At 40.8% G+C, this 22,913-nt stretch overlaps 1 protein-coding gene across 1 annotated transcript in view; it reads left to right on the plus strand.

The window, feature by feature from the left end:
* Positions 1 to 22,913, plus strand: part of SETD3 (SET domain containing 3, actin histidine methyltransferase) — a 72,488-nt gene that overhangs the window by 27,093 nt on the left and 22,482 nt on the right. Inside the window, exons 7-8 of the mRNA XM_053282936.1 lie at positions 18,639 to 18,697; positions 19,428 to 19,542. Coding sequence (XP_053138911.1) covers positions 18,639 to 18,697; positions 19,428 to 19,542 — 174 coding nt within the window. The remainder of the gene's footprint in view (positions 1 to 18,638; positions 18,698 to 19,427; positions 19,543 to 22,913) is intronic.

Raw genomic sequence — 22,913 nt, forward strand, 5'->3', positions numbered from 1 at the left:
GGGGCGGTGTCGGCTCTACATCAAGCCATCGAACTGAACTGGTTCGATGTTGAACCAGTTTGCGCATCCCTAGTAAGGGCTGCAAACAAAACATTACTGTATCAGGGGAACCTTAACAAATCAGAGCTGGGCTGTCTGTAGTTCCTACTGGATCCTGCAAAGTCCAAAGTCAGGGCCTGGAGGTCTGAGCAAACTAATCAGGAAAACAGGGAGAGAGTTGAAGCCAAGCAGACAAATTTGGAATCAGGATTAGGAAGCAAGCTGAAGCTGAGCATATGTAAACTGTGGAACATGCTTCACTGGAAATCCCTTGATACTAAGGCAAGGCCTTAGTCTGAACTGGAAGAATCCAAAGGTTACTGGCTGGGCAGGGCCAGTCCAAATATTCTTACCTAAAAGCAATATATTCAGGTTGCAGTTCAGCAGTCTGCCACATCTTTTGCTCTCCGCCTCAGTCCAGAAAGATCCTGACAAGGAGACATACCAGAAGAATGAAGAGTACAGGAGGGAACATACAATTGAAGAAGAGGTAAAAGATAATGAGGTGCAAATGAAATGATTTAAAGATAAGTAGAATTGTTATATAGAATTAAGTGGAATCCAGTGAAGTTCACACCACAAAGGAATAATGTGGGGTAAAAAATAAGAACAGAAAATAAAACAGGTATTTGCATTCATTGATGGAAATACAGGTAAAGATAAAAGATTAAAAAGAAGAACATCAGAATAATCAAGATTTAAAAGCATCAGTATAAAGAATTGAGTGCAATTTAATGCAACAAAGAAGATGAAAACAGGAAGATCCGTCAAGAGCAACAACCCCTAGATTATGAGTGCATGAGAATAGGTGCCCCATCAAGGCTTAAAGAAGACATGAGAACAAGTTTAGGAATTCCATTTTCCTGAAATTAAGTTTGAGCCTATGCTGAGTTGTCTAAAATGTGAAAGCAGAAAGACAAACAGATGGTATGGCAGAGGGTGAAGTTGGAAAAACAAAGTTTTAAATCACATGAAAGCAAGAGGAAGAGCCACATGAGTGAATGTGAGAACCTAAAGGAAGAATAAAAAGAGTTTTTCATACCATGTTTGAACCGTGGTTGGTTTACAATCAGCAAGGCTGCCATTCATGACTCTTTCAGCAAGTTTGGAGTTCAGTATCCTTGGTATACTTCCTCTCCCACAGCTTCTGACACAAACAATTCTATGTTCACACTTAATAGAAAGGGATAGAAACAATCTAAGTAGAGGCTGCAAAAGGAGAAATACTCGTAAGGTCTGGGGGTGCATTTAATGGCATGTAACAAGGTCCAGGGGCCAGGTATCATTGGAAGAGTGGAGAAGAGGTATCAAACAGAAATGGGTGGGAAATATGACATATTTATATACCGCTTTTCAACAAAAGTTCCCAAAACGGGATAGATGGATAGAAAGAAAGAGAGAAATAAAATAGCTCCCTGTCCCTAAAGGGCTCACAATCTAAAGAAGAAACATAAGATAGACACCAACAACAGCCGCTGGAGGGATGCTGTGCTGGGGTTGGATAGAGCAAGTTGCTCTCCCACTGCTCAATAAGGAGAATCACCACTTTAAAAGGTTCCTCTTGCTCAGTTAGCAGGAGTGACTGCTAAGGAAAAGGAAGTTGATGGACGATGCAGATACCCACTACTGGAAAACTGGTCATAGTGTTAGAGGGTGGAGGAAGATGAATAAGGGGACAAAAATAAACCTGTGTTTAAAGGCATACACAATGTATATTGCATACATGCATTCAAAAGCTGGATTTTTCTTTTGATTGACAGTAGCTTCCATGTTGAACACCAAACTTGGTGGGCTTTTCCCATCTGTTCTTCCTCTCCCACCCATTCCATCTCTGTTCATTGAGATAGAGAATGAGTCTCAGGTTCACACACTTTCCACTCCCATCACCATGCATAAAAGAATGCCAAAACTGCATGATCCTACTTGGAGACTCTTGTGCCCCTGCAGTATAGAACTCATTTTGCTAGGTTGTCTGGCAGGCTCTATACTCTAGAGTGAAGACCCTTGCTAAGCAGTTAGAGGAACACACTTCTACCTCACCAAGGCACTCAGGATTTGGATACTATTCTTTTCAAGGTGGTAAATCTGTTTCTGTTTCTCCAAGTCCCTTTTCTGTAACAGAATGAAAATTGGGAGGCTGAGTGAGAACTTTCCATTTTGAAAATCGTCAAACTTCTCATTTGGGAAACAGTTATCTTCTGTATTTTGGACCTTGCGTGCCAATATAACTACTTTTAATTTATTTCTGCTCCTCTGAATGGCGTACAATCCCATTAAAATAGTCTCCCCAAACACTCTGTCTGAAAACACTGTGCTTCAAAACCATATATGCCAATATTAGATGAAATTGTTTCTGCACATTTTAAAGCCACACTTGGGAGGAATATTATGTTGGCTAGAAAATACAGAGGTCTGTGGAGACTCTCCCTTTAGAAGATGAGGTTTCTAACCCCTCTCCTGGCCACGAATTCAGATGAGCAGTTGTTTCTCCAGCTATAACGGTACCATCACTTATTTTCCTCAGATCGCATTGCACTTCCAGAGAGCAACTGCTTCCATCCCTAAGGATGTTATCTGTGCTCTGGGACTCCATGCCTCAATGGTTAATCATACTTTTCCACAGATACATAGGCCTTATTGTTAGGATGTAATACTTTTTTCCTTGATGTAAGTGCTGTTATGAATGTTCAATAAAATCAAAGTACACCAGAAAGCTGATGTATCTAGAGTAAAATACTCAGAGGAGATATATTTTTCTGAGCACTGTTAAGCTATTTGAGGGACTTATCATTGTGGAAATTAGTAATTTAACTAAATTAGAAAATGGATTATCTTCTACACTTTTAGTCTGTGAAGCATCTTAGTATAAGAGGCTAGAATGCTAGTAAGCAGAACTTTTAAAATGCCTATTTCTTTGTAAAGAATAACTTTGCTCCATAGATGCTTATAAAAATATGCTTCACTCCATTTCATATATATGTGTTGGAGTGCTGTCCAAAACTGTTGTGCTAGCCAAAATCATCTTAAGTAATTTGAAAGATCTAACCTATTATTCACCCCATTGTAATAGCTTTTATGTTTTCACTAAAATCTACTAAGTTTGATTGTCTTCTGGCATACAACTAATGCCTAAAAATTACTTAGCTTCGCCATTAAAACAAAATGTAGATTGTAATTCTTGTAGAAATGGTAGTAGCAATGTCATATTTAATACTATATTAAACTAGCTAAAGTCCCATCAAAAATGACAGGTGGATTGACTGTAAACAGCTGGTTTTTCATGTTAGTCTTCTTTATTTCTCTTTCTCTCTTTACTTGGAAAAGTCACTCCCTCCACCTTTGCACTTGTTTTTCTGACCCTCCACTTCTTGTTCTTTCCTTCTATATCTCCTTTCCCAGCACTTCTTGCTTCCTTTGGCTGTTAGTGAGAGTTGTTGGTTTTATGGGGTGGTGGGGTGGGACTTGAAGCTCAGCAGTGTTCCCTCTAAGGTGTGCTCATGAACATGCACTCAAAGGTTTTTTGATGTCAGTTCAGTTAATTTTAGATCTCGCTCAGGTTGAATCAGGAAGACCCCACTCTGAATGCATGTGTGCACACACTGCTTTGATGCTGCTACCCAGAACAAAACTTGCACACAGATAAAAAGAATTAGAGAGAATACTGAAGCTCAGTGGTAGAGCATCTCCTTGCATAGAAGATCCCAGGTTCAATCTGTGGCATCTCCAGGTAGGGCTGGGAAGTACTCCTGACTGAAATGTTGGAGAGCTGCTACTAGTTAGTGTAGACAGTACGGAGGCAGTTGGACCAATGGACTGACTCAGTATAAGACACTTTCCTTTGTTCCTATATATCACCTTTTTGTTGTGTTTTTCGCCATTGCGGGTGTTTTTCGCCATTGCAGGCAAATATATTTTTAACTGATTTGAAGTGTTAGTGATGCAGTTTCTTAGAATGGTCAGCAGATGTTTCTGATTGACATAAGCATTATGAAAAGAAAACTTTGACCGTGAATTTGTCTATCAAATGCTCTGTATCCTCCTTGGACATCACCTTCCTCCTTCCATCCAACATAATTATTACCTGTTGTGTTCTCACTACCCCTTTAGCGTAGCTTCATAGAATAGGGAAAACTAGGGATTCACACTGATGGTGAGATTCTATGCTTCAAATGAGCCCTTGCCCAAGGGATCTCACTATGAATAAGTTCATTTCCCTCTTGGGACATCAATCTTACATTTAATGGCAAGTACCTGGTACACAAAGCTTGTACTTGTGTAGCAGCCGTAGTGGGATGCTGCATATATAGAAAGGCTAAAGACGTGAGAGCCACACACATGGCTCTTAGGACCGAGAGCTATCTATGTAGGTATTTCTGTCGGTATGTAGGTATTATTATGCAGTATTGCTGTTGTGTCTTAGAACAAAGATTAGCGCTATGGCCTAGGTAACAAAAACTATTATAAGACCTTATTTGAAGAAACCTCCATTGGATCCCTCAGAGTTAACTAATTACAGACCCTTTCCCAGTCTTCCATGGTTGGGTAAGGTGAATGAGCCGGTAGTGACCTTTCAGCTCCAGGCAGTTTTGGATGATACATATTATCTAGACCCATTTCAGACCAGCTTTGGGGTGGTCTATGGGGTTGAGACTGCCTTGGTTGGCCTGATGGATGATCCTCAATTCGCTATTGACAGAGGGAGTGTGACTCTGCTGATCCTTTTGGATCTCTCAGCAGCTTTCAATACTATTGCCCATGGTATCCTTCTGGGTCACCTGAGGGAGGTGGGATTGGGTGGCACTGTTTTTCAGTGCCATTCCTACCTCTCTGTTTTTCAGTTCCATTCCTACCTCTCTGGTAGAATGCAGATAGTGTCACTTGGAGACTACTGCTCTGCGGAGTGAGAATTAAAGTAAGGAGTTCCACAAGGTAGGGGTGTGCATGGAACCGGCTGGTCCAGTTTGAGCCCAAACCAGATCGGGCCAGTTCGGTCCAGGAACCCTTCAACCCCAGCCCCTGAATTTGGTGTGTGTGTGGGGGGAATCATCAAGAGGTTTGGTGCAGGGTATTATCAATATGCTGATGACACCTAGATCTATTTCTCCATATTAACCTCATCAGAAATGGCATAACTTTCCTAAATTCATTCATTCATTTGATTTCTATACCACCCTTCCAGAATGGCTCAGGGTGGTTTACACAAGAAATAATAAATAAGATGGATCCTGTCCCCAAAGGGCTCACAATCTAAATGCCTGTCTGAAGGTGGTAATGGGCTGGATGAGGCATAACAAAACTGAAGTTGAATCCAAATAAGACGGAGGTACTGACTGTGTGAGGCCGGAACCTGAGAGATGGTTTAGATCTGCCTGTTATGGGTGGGTTACACTCCTCGTGTGAAGGATCAGGTATGCAGCTTGGGAGTGCTCCTGGATCCAAAACTCACTCTGTTTTCTCAGGTTGAGGCAGTGGCCAGGAGTGCATTTTATTAGCCTTGGCTGATACATCAGCTATGACCCTTTCTGGAGTTAAATGAGCTTAAGACAGTGGCACATATGCTGGCAACCTCCAGACTTGACTATTCTAATGCACTCAAAATGTGGCTGCCTTTGTACATAATCCGGAAACTACAATTAGTACAGAATGTGGTAGCCAGACTGGTCTCTGGGACAACCTGAAGGGACCACATAACACTGATTTTAAAAGAACTGCACCTGCTACTGATATGTTTCCAAGTGAAATACCAGGTGCTGGTATTACCTATCTCAACACCTTGGGATCCAGGGTACTTAAGAGAGCACTTTCTCTGCCATGAACCCTGTCGCCTTTTGAGGTCATCTGGAGAGGTCTGGTCATGGTTGCCACTGGCTTGTTTGGTGGCGACTCGGGTCTGGGCCTTCTCTGTTTGCTTTTAAGAAGACCCTCTGGACACCTTAAAACAGTGTTACACCTGTTTTCTCATGCTTTTAACTGAAATTAATTTTAAACTGTTTAATTGTTTTTATCCTGTGAATTTATTTTAACTTTTTATTCTGTGAAATTGTTTTAATTGTTCTTACTGCATGCATTGCTCTAGCTCTGCCCCAGAGGCAGAGGCCCAGTGGGTGCTCATTTGGAAGGTCAATTTGTACTATCTCTTCAGTAATTTTGTACTGTTAGTAATAATTATGTGACACAAAAGAGAGTGCAGTCCATTTATTGGTGAACGTCTGCACAGCCTATATCAGGAAACTGGGGCAACAGTCAAGATAGACCTCAATACCTACTGTGTCTGTTGTCAAGACCTGCAGTTACATAGATGTCTGGATGGGAGGGTATTCTTGTACAGTTTTCTCTCTCTTCCCCCACCTTAATTTTCCTTGCTTGTGCCAATTCTATCAACAACCTTGATTGTTTCATAGGGTATAATCCTGTGCACTCATAGGTGCGTATGCCCTATTGAACTCACTGGGATATCTTTCTGAGTAAACCTAGAATCGGGCTATAATATCTTTGCTAACGTGTGTGGAGGAAAGTTTTTTCCTGATGGTTCAAAACCTTGGTAGCCCATAGTCAAGTTCTGAAAGAAAAATGCATGAAGCAGGGAACTTGCAGGGTTTCAACAACTGAACTGTTTTCTTGCTGTATTTTATATTCCTGGGAAGAGAGAGTGAGCAGGAGAAAATGAAAGAGGACATGGTGACCCCTATTGCTACTTTACCTCGCTTAAATATATTAAAACCTATGACTACTTCATTTTTCTACTAGTGGGTAACAGTATTCCCTGTAAGGCGTGGGTAATATCCTTCTTAAGCACCTTTCTGTTTGGTAGAATTGGGAGATACTTAAATTTGTGCTTGGTTCTCCTGTTAAAATTAGTGCAGCACTAAATAGCGTAACTTTGGCAGGTCAATGCCCATTGTTTATAGGCAAGTTGGAAGATAACATGGGTACAGTAAATACATTTGAGATATTTGAATGTATGTCTCATTTTTTCCCCTACTGATGGCTATTGGCCCTTCCGTGTGATTAATCTTGCTTGCCCCGGAAAGCTTTTTTACCTAAGGGTACATCTTTTAAGTATGCATTTCTACATAATGCAAGTTGACAAGAATTGCACTTAGAAGAGAACTGTGAAGAAATCTACATGAAAGACACTGAGGTGCTGGTAAGCGGAGAAAGTCTTGGTAGTACCATAGAAAGTTGGCTGGGGCACATTTGACACACTAGGTTGCTATGGATTAGTGACATTTTTGAGTTGGACTAATTAGGCATCCATGCTTAAATTATTTATTTTATGAGGTAATTTTAATATTAAAAGGTAGTAATAAATGCTTTTCAATAGTCTTTATGCATTTGCTCCCTCTGGCCAGAACACTGGGTGCCGGGACAGAGAAATTGGATAGAACATGGCCTATTTTTCCCCCTCATCTCCATAAGTAAAAGCAACGAGTGTGTGTGTTAAAGAAGAAAAGAAAAAGAGCTGAGAATCTGTGGAAGAGGCCAGGAATATACCTGGAGTGATCAGCCTCCCAGATCCCCTGACTTCACTTTTTCCAATTGAAGATAGGTATTGAAAGCTGTTGCAGATACTTCTCTCTGTCCTTGGGAACCATAGTTTGCTGGCAACCTATAATAAGTGCCTTTCCTCTAAACCCCAGGCTGCAAACCTATTTCTAATCTGAAAGTTTGGAATTTGGAGTTTTCAAATTTTGGATGCCAGTTCAGGCATCCCAAAAAACTACCGTTAGTAAAAATGAGGAAGTGAAAGAGGGAACCTGCATGCCTGGGGGGAGTACCTGAGCCTGTGAGAGCATGTAAAGATTTTTTTTTTTTAAATGAAGTGGTTCAGTGTTGCATCTAAATTAAGGTTTAGAGTACGCAGCTTTGCAAACTTATAAAGTTAAATGTTCTGAATAACCTTGTATGTCTGTCCATGGTGCTCGTGAACTAGATGAGGATTTTGAAGAACGACTAGAATTGGATTTGAAATACATTTTTTCCACCTGTTTGGAATAACTGAATGAATAAGGGAATGATTGCAAAGAGCAAAAGCATCCTCTTTTCCCCCCTTGATAATTTATATCTGCATTGTAGCAAGCATCATCTTAGAAGAGGCATTCCCTTCTACAATATTGCAGTCCTGCATGTTGGATTCTTGCTTTTCTTAGCTTGGGGCAGTTACAGCTGTAGGAGTTGTATAAAGAAGAGGCTATCTTAAAACTGCTTCAAATGATTTTCACAGAAGTGAAAGAAAAAGATACCCCCAAAAGTGTTGACAGCTATTTCTGCATCTGGCCTTATGTGCATATTTGCTATATTCTTGTTCTGCATCACCTTAGCCTGAAGCCATGCAGCATTTACTTTAGCTGTTAATGAGATCTCTTTTCTACCCTGAGACTTCTCTGAGAACAAGACAGCAAAACATTGTGCATGGTCAAAAGAAAGAAAAAAAGCCTTCTGTTCTGCCTTCAAATGCCTAAATGAGACTAATATTTATATACCTCTCTTCAACCTTAAGTGGTGCAGCGGGGAAGTGCTTGACTAATAAGCAGAAGATGCCGGTTTGAATCCCCGCTGGTACTATATTGGGCAGCAGCGATATAGGAAGATGCTGAAAGGAATGATCTCGTACTGCATGGGAGGAGGCAATGGTAAACCCTTCCTGTATTCTACCAAAGACAGCCACAGGGCTCTGTGGTCAACTGGAGTCGAAATCGACTTGACAGCACACTTTACCTTTACCTTCAACCAAAGTTCTCAAAGCAGTTTACATAGAAAAATAAATCATACATAAATAAGATGGTCCCCTGTCCCCCAAGGGCTCACAGATTTAAAAGAAATGTAAGGCAGATATCAGCAACAGCCACTGGAGGGATGCTGTGCTGGGTTTGGAAAGGGCCAGGGAGCATGGCAAAGCTCTTCAGGGAGGGTGTTCCAAAGCCAAGGGGCCACAACCGAAAAGGTCCTGTCTCTAGTGTTTTGCTTGGGAGAGGACCATAATGTGATGATTTGCAAAATCTGCCTGTCCTCTAAGCAGATGTGGAAAAGCAGAGAACACAAAATTATGGGCTGCCCTTTACGAGTCAGCTATTCGCCCTCTGACACCGATGCCTTCGACACCATCAATATCAAAGCCGGTGTCTACACCAAGATAGTCAACCCACTCCACATCATCTTTTTTAAAACCAGAGGATGTCCCTAAGGAGTCTGGACATCGACACAAGAAGTGAAACCATAAGGACTCGGATTCCTCATCTTCTTGTAAACTGTCTAAACCCTCCAAACCCCCTTCAGTGTCAGTCTCCAAACCCACATTGAAACCGTTCAACGGTGTCTATCATGGCTTCGTCTTTGGGGTTGCTGCCAGCTGAACATCACTCTAGGTCTTTGACATCGCAGTTTGCACCCTGTCAACAGGCTTCCTCTTTACCTGCTACCCCAACTGCCTCGATTCTGCAGGTATTTCACTCCTCTTCTTCGTCACCAGATCTCGGCATTGAGATCACATCCTCCGTTGATGTTGAGTAAACTTGTTTCTTCTGCTTTGACATTGATGCCGCCTGCTTCTTGGATGTCGCTAGTTTTGACGGTTTGTCCCTTGTCTTGGTTATTGTTGACTCCATTGGACCATCTGTTTGAGCCTTTGACCTTGATGACTGTGACTTCATTCAACGTTGGACTGCCTTCGATGTCATTGATGGACATTGAAATCCCGTATTTCCATATTTCCATGGCATTGTGGAGATGCCACAGAGATACTTTCCGTGCCCATGGCATTGGAAGTTCTTGCGTTTCACAGTGGGAGATTAGGCCTTCCAATATGCCACATTGCCTTTCAGCCACACCTCACATATTCACGAAATGTTTGAGCGTGGTCATCACCCACTTACATACTTGGAATTTTCATCTTCCCATTCCTTGATGACTACTTGATCACATCCAATGGCAGGCATCTTCTGCAGGCCCATGTGACAGAGGTCCTTGCCCTGCTGAACTCATTAGGCATTCAAGTGAAGTGGAAGAAGTTGAATCTGACCCCTCAGTGCCCCCTACAGTTACATAGGAACGCTTCGGGATGCCTCCCTCAAATGGGCCTTTGCCTCATAGAAATACAACAGACGGTTCACAATATGGTGTTCCAGTTCCATTTAAATCCATGCCAATTTGCCAGATCCATCCAATACTTTCTGGGGCTCATAGCCTCTTGTATGACCACGGTGCCTTATTCCAGACTTCACATGTGACGTCTCCTTTCTGTTTTCCGTCCCAGTGTTAGATGCTCAGGAACTGCACTTAGAGTCCCCAAATTCTGTTCTGAACTCTCTGCTCTGGTGGACCCATCTGGGTCTCCTGAATGTAGGCCTTCCTTTTAAACCTCCTTCTCTGATCGCTCTCAGAACAAATTGTTTATTATTATTTCTTGTTTACACAGTCAGACAGGTGTTATTGACTGGTTTGTTTTATCCAGACATCGAGTCCTTCCCAAGGACCTGGGATGGCTGAATTTTATCATCAGTACTGTTGGTTATTATAGATATTGTCGCAAAATATAGGCTGTTCCCATCAAATTTTATTATTATTATTATTATTATTAACATTTATACCCCGCTCTTCCTCCAAGGAGCCCAGAGCGATGTACTACATACTTGAGTTTCTCTTTCACAACAACCCTGTGAAGTAGGTTAGGCTGAGAGAGAAGTGACTGGCCCAGAGTCACCCAGCTAGTTTCATGGCTGAATGGGGATTTGAACTCGGGTCTCCCCGGTCCTAGTCAAGTACTCTAACCACTACACCAGATGCCTCCCTAATAGGTTGGGACACTCACTGCAAGGACCTCCATGTGAGAGGTCTTTGGAACTGCTAGCAGAGTTCCCTCTACATCAACTTTTTGGAGTTCATGGCGGCTTTCCTAGCTTTTACGGTCCTTCCTCCCTTTTGACAGGTAAGAATGTCCAGGTGGTTCTAGACAACACCACGTCAATTGCCTATCTAAATCACCAAGGAGGCACTGTCTCAAAGTCTCTATGCAACCTGACCGTGCAAATTTGGGACTGCATGAGATTTACCCACTCGCATTCCATTTTGCGGAGGTCAACAACATCCTTGCAGACAATCTGAGCAGACAGACCAGTGATTCCCACCAGCACGTGAGAACTATATTCAGAGTCTCTGCATTTTATCTTCCAACTGTGGGGAACTCCCCAAGTGAACCTATTTGCTACAAAGGAGAACAAGAAATTCCAAAGCTACTGTTCGAGAGCGAGAGTGGGGAAAGGTTCTCTGGGAAATGACTTACCTTGAACAGGCATGTTCTTTTACATCTTTCCTCCTTTTCTGCTTCTGTACAGGGTGATCGCCAGAGTCTCCACAGAAAACTGACTGCATCTTACTTGCCCCTTAGTCTGCATCTTACTTGTTTCTAGACAGCCCTGGTTTCCTCTTCTGCTTCGTCTCTCCATAGGATCCCATTGCCACCTCCATCATCGTCCCTATCTCCTGCAGCAGGGCAACAGTTAGATTTTCCATCACAGCCTCAGGACTTTGAACATGACAGCATGGAGGCTAACCTTCCGAACAACATGCTGCTGCAAGAAAGGAAAGTCTCCATGAGATGTAACTATTCCTGCAAGGGAGAAAGATTTTCTGTCTGTGCAAGGTCCAAGGGTTTCGCACCTGCAAAAGCAACTAGGAGTGTGCATGGAACTGGCTGGCCTGGTTTGGTTCGAGTCCAGACCAGGCCAGTTTGATCTGGCACCCCCTTGAACCCCCCCCCCCCCGGTTTGGTCCGGGGGGTGGGGTTTGCAAATCCCCCACCCACATTTACATTTTAATTTTTTTGTTTAACCTTATCCCCTTCAGGGAAATGTTGGAAGCGACGGGAGTGGTGGTGTCCACGGAGGTTCCACCTTCCCCTGCCGGCCTCCCTTACAGCCCAAACCAGCCCATTTGGCAGGCTGTTCAGCCTGTTCGGGCCACGCAGTGGCCAATTGCACAGGTGTGGCAGCCTCCAAAATCGCCACTGCGGTGGAGGGGGAAGGCCTGAATGGGCTGAAGATCTGGCCAAATGGGCCAATTTGGGCTGTAAGGGAGGCTGGTGGCGGGGGGACCTCCATGGACACACATACCTGCCGCCTCCAACAACTCCCTCAAAGGGGGTAAGGTAAAAAAATTTTTAAAAACACAAACATCCGCGAACCACCCAAACAGTCGAGAGTGTTGGGTCCGGGGTCGGACCGAACAGTGGATGGTTCGGTTCGACCCCAAACCGTCAAACTGAACACGTTCGGCATTGAGCACTTTTGACATTGAACCTGTTTACACATCCCTAAAAGCAACCGTCTGTCATGTTCTGCTTTACTTGACATGCATCAAACAGGCTTGTCTACCATCTCCATTAGTGTGCATATGTCTGCTTTGTTGGCCATGCACCCTGGCTGGGGCATGATTTTCTCACACAGACTGTGTATTTTCTCTCACATCCTGTAAACACTTCTTGAAGGGACTAAACAATCTTTTCCGCCCAGTTAAGGCTCCAGTAGAATCCTGAATCACCGGTCTTGTCCACTCTCACAGAAGATCCTTTTGAACCTTTATCATCAGCCTCTCTCAAACTACTTTTGTTTAAAGTGACTTTCCTGTTTGCAATTACAACAACGCAAAGGGTCAGTGAGCTTGCTGTGCTTTGGATTGATGTTCCCTACACTGTCTTCCATCATAATAAGGCTGTAATGAGAACTGATCCATTCTGCCTTCCCAAGATTGTGCCAGACTTTCACATCAACCAGGACATCTTACTCCCTACTTTCTTCACAGGTCCTGTCACACCTCTTGAACACTCTCTACACTCATTGGACATAAGGAGAGCTGTTAATGTACTATTTGTCCCGAACTAAAGACTTCAGATGGACACTCAGATGATTGTTAGCTTTGAAAGTCCTAGTAAAAGTAAACCAGCCATTCCGATAGTCTCTGGAGACTGATTAATTCTATCCTCTACTGCGACAAGAAGCAGGGAGTTTCTCCACCTTACAATATCAAGGCTCACTCTACAAGATCGATGGCAACCTCAGCTGCCCATCTGTCGGGGGCTGACTTCTCTGACATCCAGAAAGCTGCCACTTGGTCATTGGACCAACTTTTCAAAAACCAACATTATGTACAAGACATCCGCTCTGCGGTTGAGGCTGGCTTTGGGTGCTCTGTCCTCAAGAAAGTTCTTTAAATTACCCACCTTCTAAATTTGGGAGCTTGCTACTCACCCAGTGTTGGGAATGATGCCATAGCCACCACGAGGATAAACAGGCTGCTCATCTGTAACCTTTAATCCTTTGGTGGCTTGGCATCATTCACAACAGCCACTCAGCCTCTCTGCTTGTCGGATCTACTTACCTTTCTTGCTGATCTCTAGCTTGAACTGCTTGATGATATCCTCATCCATGAACTATGGGGAAGAGGTGCTTGATGCCCAGGAAGACTGAGCGTGCTCTGCACGCAAAGGCTGGGGTTTCAAGTGCCTCGTGGAGCTGTCAAATCTCTCCACGGGGGTGACTGTGCAGGCACAGAGCCCAATGTTGTGAATGATGCCAAGCCATCAAAGGATCAAAAATTACAGGTGAGCAACCTCATTTTATGTCAGTGCCATTAAAGGATTCCTTATTTGTTTATTTAAAATATGTATGCCCCTCTTCTCAAGCACACTACTGCTCTCAGGACGACTCACAAAATTAATAAAATAGATACAATATACAAAATAAAAGATGAATAACGTTAGAGAAATTACAAGACCAGGCTAAAACCATGTTTAAAATTACATTTTAAAAAGTTTATATTATTAATAAAAAGCTTAAAACCTGAGGACTATAAAAACTAAAGGACCGACCAGATATCAGCATCAGATAAAACATTAAACAGCCTCTTTTAAAAGATGTATTTTTAATTGTTTTTTTAAGAACACTGAGGGGAGGGAGCATGGCAAAGCTATTCAGGGAGAGCGTGCCACAGCTGAAAATGCCATCTCTAATCCCCGCCAACCGAATCTCTTTTCGTGGCAGAGCCATGGCATATGGCTGTTGGAAAGGAGGTAGAGGTTAACGTTTGAACTTTCTGTACTGTGCTGGACCAATCATTGCTCACCAGAAGATTCCCCTCCTTTAGGAGGGCCTTTGTTTAGCTGCTAACAAGTGGATTTACTATTATGTAACATGCAACTTGGCGGTTGACGTTGGCCAAATATCTTTGCTGTAAGTCAGTGAACTTGGGTACATGTGCATGTTGTCAGAACAACTGTGAATGCAGTGGGAATGAGTTTCAAGCCTTTGTGTGTTCCTCTACACCCCTTACTTTCTCAGTATGGAGCTGTGAAGATAGAATCTTGGCTTTCTAAACTTTAGCTTTGCATGTAATCTAAACCTGGAAACTGTGGTTCCGTTGTGGTTTAACTGTGATTTTACAAACCACGATATGAAATGGGGATCTAATCCTGGTTTCATGCTGTGCCTGTATTCCAGATGACTGACAGAACAGTAATTTCTGTTGTGAAGGTATTATACTTCTCAAATGCCGCTATCCACTATATCCATTATCCTGTTTAAATTCTATTTCTCTGATCTCCTATCCCCAAACCCTTTTTGTTTACCAACATCCATTTAAATAATCTCATTACTAGTTCAATAACATGGCAGTACCTATTTTTAATTAAATATTTGTCTTAATGTTCCCATTCGCAATTTAAACAAAAAATTAACTCTGAATATACAAGAGTTGTCTGAAATGAAGTGAATGTAATGCTCTTTCTAACACCAAGGATACATGATCCTAAGGATCTGATTTTTGCCATTTATCAACTGGTTGCTTCGTTTGAGTAAGTGTCTATCTCTTTTTGATCAACCTGAAAAATTTGCATGCTATGCAGCAACCATATTCTATACTTTATTAAATATCTGTCAATTATAAATATCAAGGTTTTACATTAATGTCAAGATAGTACATCAAAAATTCATGGAATATGTGACTTTTTCCAAGGCTATTTAATACTTAATGCATTTGTGTCATTTTTCTTTCTATATATATTGACAGGTTTTATTAAGTGTTTGTTAGGGAGATTTCATTTTTGCCGAGGGACTGTAAAGAGAAGCTGCATGCTAAATCAATTTTTTAATCAGAGTATTCTTCCCATGGTCACTGCAGCTGAGATAGCTAACATAAGTTAAAACACTAAAAATTATCCTCAGAAATACAGTAATTATTGTTTTTATAACACGGTTCTCTAGGGGTTTTTTTTGTTTTTGCTTGTTTGTTTTTTGCTGTGAGATGGTATTATTTTGTGTTTATAATTCAGTAGTATTTCTGGTGTAGCTATTAAGGGATAAAATCTTGATTTCTAGAATGTATAAAGTATTGCCAAAGAAATTTCCTTTGCAAAAGCATGTCTTGAAAGGTACAAATAGGTTGCAAATATATTATGTAGAGTATGGAATTTTATTTTCATGGACCATCTTTTAATAGAGTGCTAAATAGTGTTTGTATGTATGTATCAGTTTCTCAAACAACTTTGCAATCAACACTACAGCTGAACTAAATTAAAAATCTAATTGTATATCCTAGAACGTACAGAACAGGTTTCCATATCTTCCATCATAAAAGGATTCTCAGAGGGATTCCTTTGGGGAAAGTAAATTTTGCATTCTGATTTAACTCTTTTCCCTAAGTGTCATTCCAGTGTTTGTTAGAATCTGCTCCCATCTTTAGCACCTTGTACTTTTGTGGTACAGAGCATTGTCATTGTAGGGCATAAGAAAGTAGTGGGAAATGAAGGAATTGTGTTAATGACTGATAACCAAAAAGCAGTTAGACGGTATGAGAGGTGTGTTTATGCAGCTTAGGCTGTAGGGACCCTAGAAAATATGAATCTTGATTTGATCCAGAAAGTGTTATCAAACCCAAACAAAACCAGCTTTTCTAATTAATAGCCCATGTTTCAAATATTTCATCATTAAAATAAACCTTAATAATTAGCAAGTGATCCATTTGTGTGAGACTTCAGATTTTAAGTATATAATGTAATATAAATTTTCTGTTTTTAAATTGTTGGCTTTGGAAAATTGGTGAAAGCATAGCCTTTACATATGAATTACTCATTCACGTTGAGGGTTAGTGTGCATATATGTATGTTTTAACGATTGCTGTTCAGATTGTAGCCTGGACCCACAGCACGTTTAAGGGGCGTGTACTCCCATAGAAGCCGTCCTGTCATCTCAAACTGTTTGGTGAAGCCCTGTTCAATATCGCCATCATTCATGCAGCCTTCTCAGTGGCACTGCCCATTGTGTGGAATGGCCTTCCCAGTGTTTGCTTCGTTCCTTCATGTGGCTGGCATTTGTTTACTCATACCAAGGTGTTTAGCTGATTTTTAACGACAGTTGCTATATGTGTCTTAACAGACTGTTATACATCCTGCTATGGTTTTATATATATTGCAAATCCTTTTCTGTAAGCCATATTGGCCATTCTTTTTGTTGGAAAGGTAAATGCTGCTGCTAATAATAATAGGGCTGTGTGTGTGCTCGCTTCTTAAAAAGTCACCATCTTTGAGTCTGCAGTGATGAAGTATTATCTTAGCCGATATCCGGTTACATCGTGAAGTAAGCTGTGTAAAATAGAACTTCTAAGACTGTCTTGTGTGCTGTATTCTACTCTGGTGCCAGTAGGTGGTGTCAGAGCCATGCTAGCCATTTTTGCTTCAGAACTATTTTAACCTCCCAGTATGACTATTAGTGGGAAGAGTAGTTTTCTCAGTAGAATTGTTGCACAGAAATTAAATACAGTGAGAGTTTGCTATCATGTAAGCCCATTTTATTATGTGCATAGGCCGTTTTTAAAAAAGCTTTTCTATAGGAGCCTCTGACTTTCTAAGAATGTTTTTAGTGTAAATGCAGAACATCTAAGCATTGCCAATAAGTATTTAACAAGAAAAAGAAGTTTATAGATAAGCTAACTTTTACCAGAAACAAACCATTATTTCTGAGAAATGTTCACTCTGCTTCCAGGGGTAGTCTAAATTATATAGCAATCTTGTCACACGGAAGAAAGAGAATTCCTCGGGAATCCTATTCAAATCCTGTGCTTGGTTCTGATTTAAACCTATTTTCTCATTTACAGTGTAACTAGTGATAGCATTTCTCTTCAATTGTGACTTTTGTGGCACTGTATTGGAGAGATGGTGTTTTATAAAATAACACTGATCTTAGCACACATTGTTTTTTAAAAATGCCCAACCAGAATAAAGAAATCTGAAATGAAATTTTGCATAGAAACCAAATTGCTTATTTATTTATTAGTTGAGAAAGCAATAGTTTTCAGAGCTAGTCCACCCACAAGGGTAATTTAAAAGGGTTGGAGAGAGCAGACACCTGGGACATAACACCCAATTGGCAGCCTTTTGAAATATATAATTTGCCTAAAATTGTGCACTGAGCACAAGCTTTTGTTTTCTAATTGATTTACGGTTTGAGCCACTTTTACCTCGTCCCCTACTGTCCTGCACACAGTGCCAGCAAGTACATTACTGTGAGAGATGATAAATTACCATGCACTTGTGATGCTAATGCATCAAGAGTAAAAAAAAATAAAAATCACTACATAGAGCTCCTTGCATTAACAATGTTGCAAAGATACATCCAAGCAAAACTCATTTGTATCATTAGAAATAACCATTCATTTGATCACTTACTGAAACCTGCCTATTCAACTGTAATTGAAATGGAATATTAAAATGATACTGTTAATGGTTCTCAATCTCTTAAGAGGGGTAATGTTTTTTTTAAACATTTTAAAAGTCTGTGGTTTTTTTTAGCTATTGTGTTTAAAAGCATATGAGACAAAGTAGCCTTTAAGTAGTTTTAAAAGTCAGTTGGCCAGATATAAGGAACACGTTCTGTATAATTAAATCTTTTACATCAGTCTTATTTCCTCATAATAATAAAGGTCGCTTTTCTTGCCCACTCTTCAAACTTGTATTCTGACCAGCATCATAAGGAAAGAAATCAAATTGCCTCATTAGTTTTGTTCAGTAATAACCATGGCACAATCCATCTAACCTATGCATGTCACCATAACTGCTTCAGCACTTTAATCTATTGTGACTTCTGAAATATGTGTAACCTCTAGATTTTTTTTTTTTTTTTTTAAATATTTTTGGATGCACAGAAAAGTAAAGGAACTTGAAATATATTTGCCCATAAAAGTGAGAATAAGATATAGAATTAAAAGACCAGGGTAGGGGAGACTGGGGACAACCTCCATTCCTGTGTGGTATGAGGAAGGGAGTCCACCTTAAATTGTGTGTGTGTATGAGTGTTGTCTGTGGGTTCCAGTCTTTGAAATATGAAGAAACAGATTTATGGCGGCTGCTGGGCACAACAAATTAAGTTGACAGTGATGTATGAGAGCATAATAGCATGATGATCCCTCTGTAGCGCGGCTGGACGCCTCCTGCTTCATTTGGCTCTTGTTAGGATCTGTTAGGCAGCTAAATAATGAAATTCTGTTGACTGATTTCTGGTTTTTTTGTTTTTTTTCCTTTTCACCTCTCCTCTGAATCCTCTATTTTTCCCCCCCAGACTCATCCTAATGCCAGCAAACTGCCATTAAAGGATTCTTTCACTTACGATGATTACAGGTTGGTTTCCTTTTTGTATGAAAAGTAGGTTGTTAAGATTGCATATGCTTCTCAAGAAAATAATCAACTTATTAATCAAGAGTCCTTGGTCATGTCACAGCACTTATATTAAAAATAATGGAATATAATTATTTGAGCCATCTAGACTTTAATGCCAGTTTTTTAGCTAGCCAATTATCATTAGTTCATGGTTGCTTCTAAATTGCACTATAGGTTAAAATGTATTTCTTCCTAATATCCTTTTAAAATTGTTCCTGTATTCATATGTCCAGCAGTTGCTGTTAGATATTCTGGAAAATTGTTAAAATAAAAGTAAATATTTTTGCACAATGTCAGTGTTGTACGTAATAGCAAGAATAACATTAATATATAGAAGTCTTTCTGTGTCTGAACTGGCTCCCTGTGACATCTTAATTTTCTTCTTTTTTCATTTAGTGGTGCTATAGAATTGTCACATTCAACATCTGTATGACAAAAATCTATCAATTTTGCTCTGCTTCTTTTTTACAAAAAGGCAAAAACGTTGCTCCATTTTCAAAGTGTATTTTTCAAAAATTGAGATACTGCAGGTGATTGATGTTAATAATATATAATGTAAAATTTACAGTAGTGCATGTTTAATTCAGGTAAAAGTTGAACATTTCCTTCTGTTGGTAGAAAGCGGAGAGAGTGTTGTAAGCTTATGTACTCTGAAGTGGAACTCGTTAAACTGAATATTTTTTGCTTGTAGATGGGCAGTTTCCTCTGTGATGACACGACAAAACCAGATTCCTGCTGAAGATGGCTCCCGGGTTACCTTAGCTCTGATTCCTTTATGGGACATGTGTAACCACACTAATGGGCTGGTAAGGACTTTTTAAAAAGTCTTTATTCAGTAGCTTCCTGTGCAGACAGGATCTCTTTTATTTCATAATAAATGTATTGATTCACATTTTAATGTTTGACTTGTATCCTAGATCTTTAAAACTGGAATGCCATGTCTTGCATTGGTCTACACAATCTAATACTTTCTGTGATAACTGTTTTTGAGAGAATTCTTTTACCATGAAGTATCCCTTGCCCTTGTTGCCTGGGAGGAGGACTTGAAATAATGACTAAGAATTGAGAGCCTTCTGGACTAGGCTAGACTTGAAAGCTGCATACTAAACTGAAGACCTAGTAGGCTTATTACCAGTTGGCTATACTTGTCTGGTTATGGAATTAGATTTAGACGCAGTTGGTGAAACAGTTGCTTCTTTGGAACATAGGGTAACAAATCAATTCAAATCAACCTGAAATCAATTTCAGACACATTTGACATGTGTGAGTAAAACCTTTGAAATTTGGAGGGCCTAAGTAGTTCTTAACCTTGCGTTTACTTCTAGTTTGGAAACTTGCATAAAAGAAAGAGAACGTGAAATTCCATTTAAACTTTCCCTATTGATTTTGAAATATGTTTGTCTGCTCCTGCTTGTCCCTCTCCATGCTCCTCCTTTACCCTTGTCCTTTGTAAAGTAAAATTTACATATTCTGTTCTCAAGTTTTACCCTTCCTCTCTTCCTGGTTCCTGCCATTGGAACTCTGGTGGTATTTATCTGAGTTTTTATCTCTTCTCTTAACCCAAGCATTCTCAAAACTTACCTGTACCTTTTCCCTACCACACCTTCCCTTGCATGCCTAGCCTCTCGGGGCCACTAGATGAGAAATAGGTGATCCCTATGAACGCCTCCCAATGTTATCTTTTCCCTCTTGAAAGCAGATTAGAGGAACCCCAAAGTGGATTGGGAGCATGTATGTTAACCCTTTCCCCAGTCTAAATGGCCCTCTCAAAGCTGCTGTTTCTCTTGCTTAGGAACAATATGTGTTTTCTTTGAGTCAGCAGCTTTGAGGGATGATTTGGATTGGGAAAACAGCTCCAAGGAAAAGGATTCAACCCCATGTTGCGGTCTCAGTTCAATTCAGGTTTCCAGTTGTTCTGAAGGAAACAAGCATTGGGAGGGAGTCAGAACAAAGGTCTCCCCCATTTTGTCTACTTTGGTTCTTAGTTTGCAAGGCTAAAGGGCAGGGACTCTCTCTAATTTTGTTTAAGTACAGTTATTGTTGGGTGCTCTAGAAATGAAAGACTACTTGGCATAACCAAAATGTCAAAAATAGCTCCCGGAATCCCCCCACTGAGATATTTCACTTGTTTGTTTATCATATTTATATACCACCTGATATATAGTGATGTACACAGTTTAAAGCACAATATAAAACAATTTCACATAATAAGAACAGTTAAAACAAGATCACAGGATAAAGATTTAAAAATAATTTCAGTTAAAAGTCTGAGAAAAGAGGTTGTCCTGAGTCTTATTAAAAGCAAACAGATATTCATATTTTGACAGGGAATGCATTCCAAAGCCCTGGGGCAGCCACAGGGAAGGACTAGTCCTGGGTCACCACCAAGGGAGCTGGAGGCAACTGTAACTGGACCTCCCCAGATGATCTTGATAGGCGTCAGGTTTCATGACAAAGAAGGCACTGTCTTAAGTACCCTGGACCCAAGCCATTCAGTGCTTTATAGGTAATAACTAGCACTTCGTATTTTGCTCAGAAGCATATCGACAGCCAGTATAGTTCTTTTAAAATTAGTGTTCTATGGTCCCTTCGGATTATTCCAGAGATGAGTCTGGCTGCCGCATTCCATATCAATTGTAGTTTCCGGACTATGTACAAAGGCAGCCCCACGTAAAGTGCATTACAGTAATCAAGCCAGGAGGTGAACACCATATGCACCACTGTTTTGAGGTCATTTAACTCCAGAAATGACCATAGCTGATGTATAAGCTAAAACCGGAGAGTTTTCCAGGAGCACTCTCAAGCTATGTACTTGGTTCTTTTGTGGGAGTGTAACCTCATCCAGAACAGGCAGATCTAAGCCGTCTCTCGGGTCCTGATCACCCACAATCGGTACCTCTGTCTTATTAGGATATTAGGACGCAAGGCGCGTCTGTTTCTGGCCATAAACGAACTCAAAACAGTGGTACATATGCTGTTAAACTCCAGACTGGATTACTGTAATGTGCTCTATGTGGGGCCACCTTTGTATGTAGTCTGGAAACTACACTTGGTCCAGAATGCCGCAGCCAGGTTGGTCTCTGGGTCATCTCAGAGACCATATTGCTTTGTATTATAAGAGCTACACGTGCTGCCGAGAAGTTTGTGCGCAAAATATAAAGTGCTGGCTATTGCCTATAAAGCCCTAAACGGCTTGGGCCCTGGGTATTTAAGACAGGGTTTCTCAACGTGTGGGTCCCCAGATGTTATTGGACTTCAACTCCCATAATCCCCAGCCCCAATGGCCTTTGGTTGGGAATTATGGGAGTTGAAGTCCAATTACATCTGGGGACCCACACGTTGAGAATCCCTGATTTAAGAGGACGTTGTCAGGAACCCCACTGCCCATTGAGATAATCTGGAGAGGTCTGTCTTCAGTTGCCCCCAGCTCATCTGGTGCCTACTCAGGGACAAGCCTGCTCCCATCCTACCCTGAAGCTTTGGAATGAGCTCCCTGCTGAAATAAGAGCCTTCCCATCTCTGACAACTTTTAAAAAGTCTTTAAAGACGCATCTGTTCACCCAGGCTTTCCATTAGATACTGTTTTAATAGTTTTAACATGGTTTTAAAATTTTAAATGGTTGTAATGTGTTAACTTTTTCTTTGTCATTTATGTTGTTTTATTGTAAACCGCTCAGAGACATAGGTTTTGGGTGGTATTAAAATATGTTAAATAAATAAAAATAGAGTTCATTATCCCTCATCCTGCCCATTACCACCCCCAAGCAGGCATTTAGGGAAATTATGCCATTTCTTGATGAGGTCGATATGGAGAAATAGATTTGTGTGTCATCAGCATATTGATAAAACCCTGAACCAAACCTTCTGATGATCTCTCCCAGTGGTTTCATGTAGATGTTAAAGAGCATTGGAGAAAGTATTATAACTGTACTAAGAATTGACTAAACATTGTTTCGTTGGACCACTCGCATGAGAATAGAATGGCTCTTAAGAATGCAGGTCAGCTGTCTGTTGAAACAGTCAGGTGAGCAGTGTATGTAATTTGCATGGCATGATGGTGTTCACATTACTTGAAACTAAATAATAAACCCTATTTTTAACCTCAAGTCCCAGGTCAATTCAAAACTCTAAAATCTCCCATTTTCCTTAGTTCTCTTTATTGGGAGGTTGGTGTGAT

Source organism: Hemicordylus capensis, chromosome 1 (assembly GCF_027244095.1).
Source record: "Hemicordylus capensis ecotype Gifberg chromosome 1, rHemCap1.1.pri, whole genome shotgun sequence".
NCBI classification, from domain to species: domain Eukaryota; kingdom Metazoa; phylum Chordata; class Lepidosauria; order Squamata; family Cordylidae; genus Hemicordylus; species Hemicordylus capensis.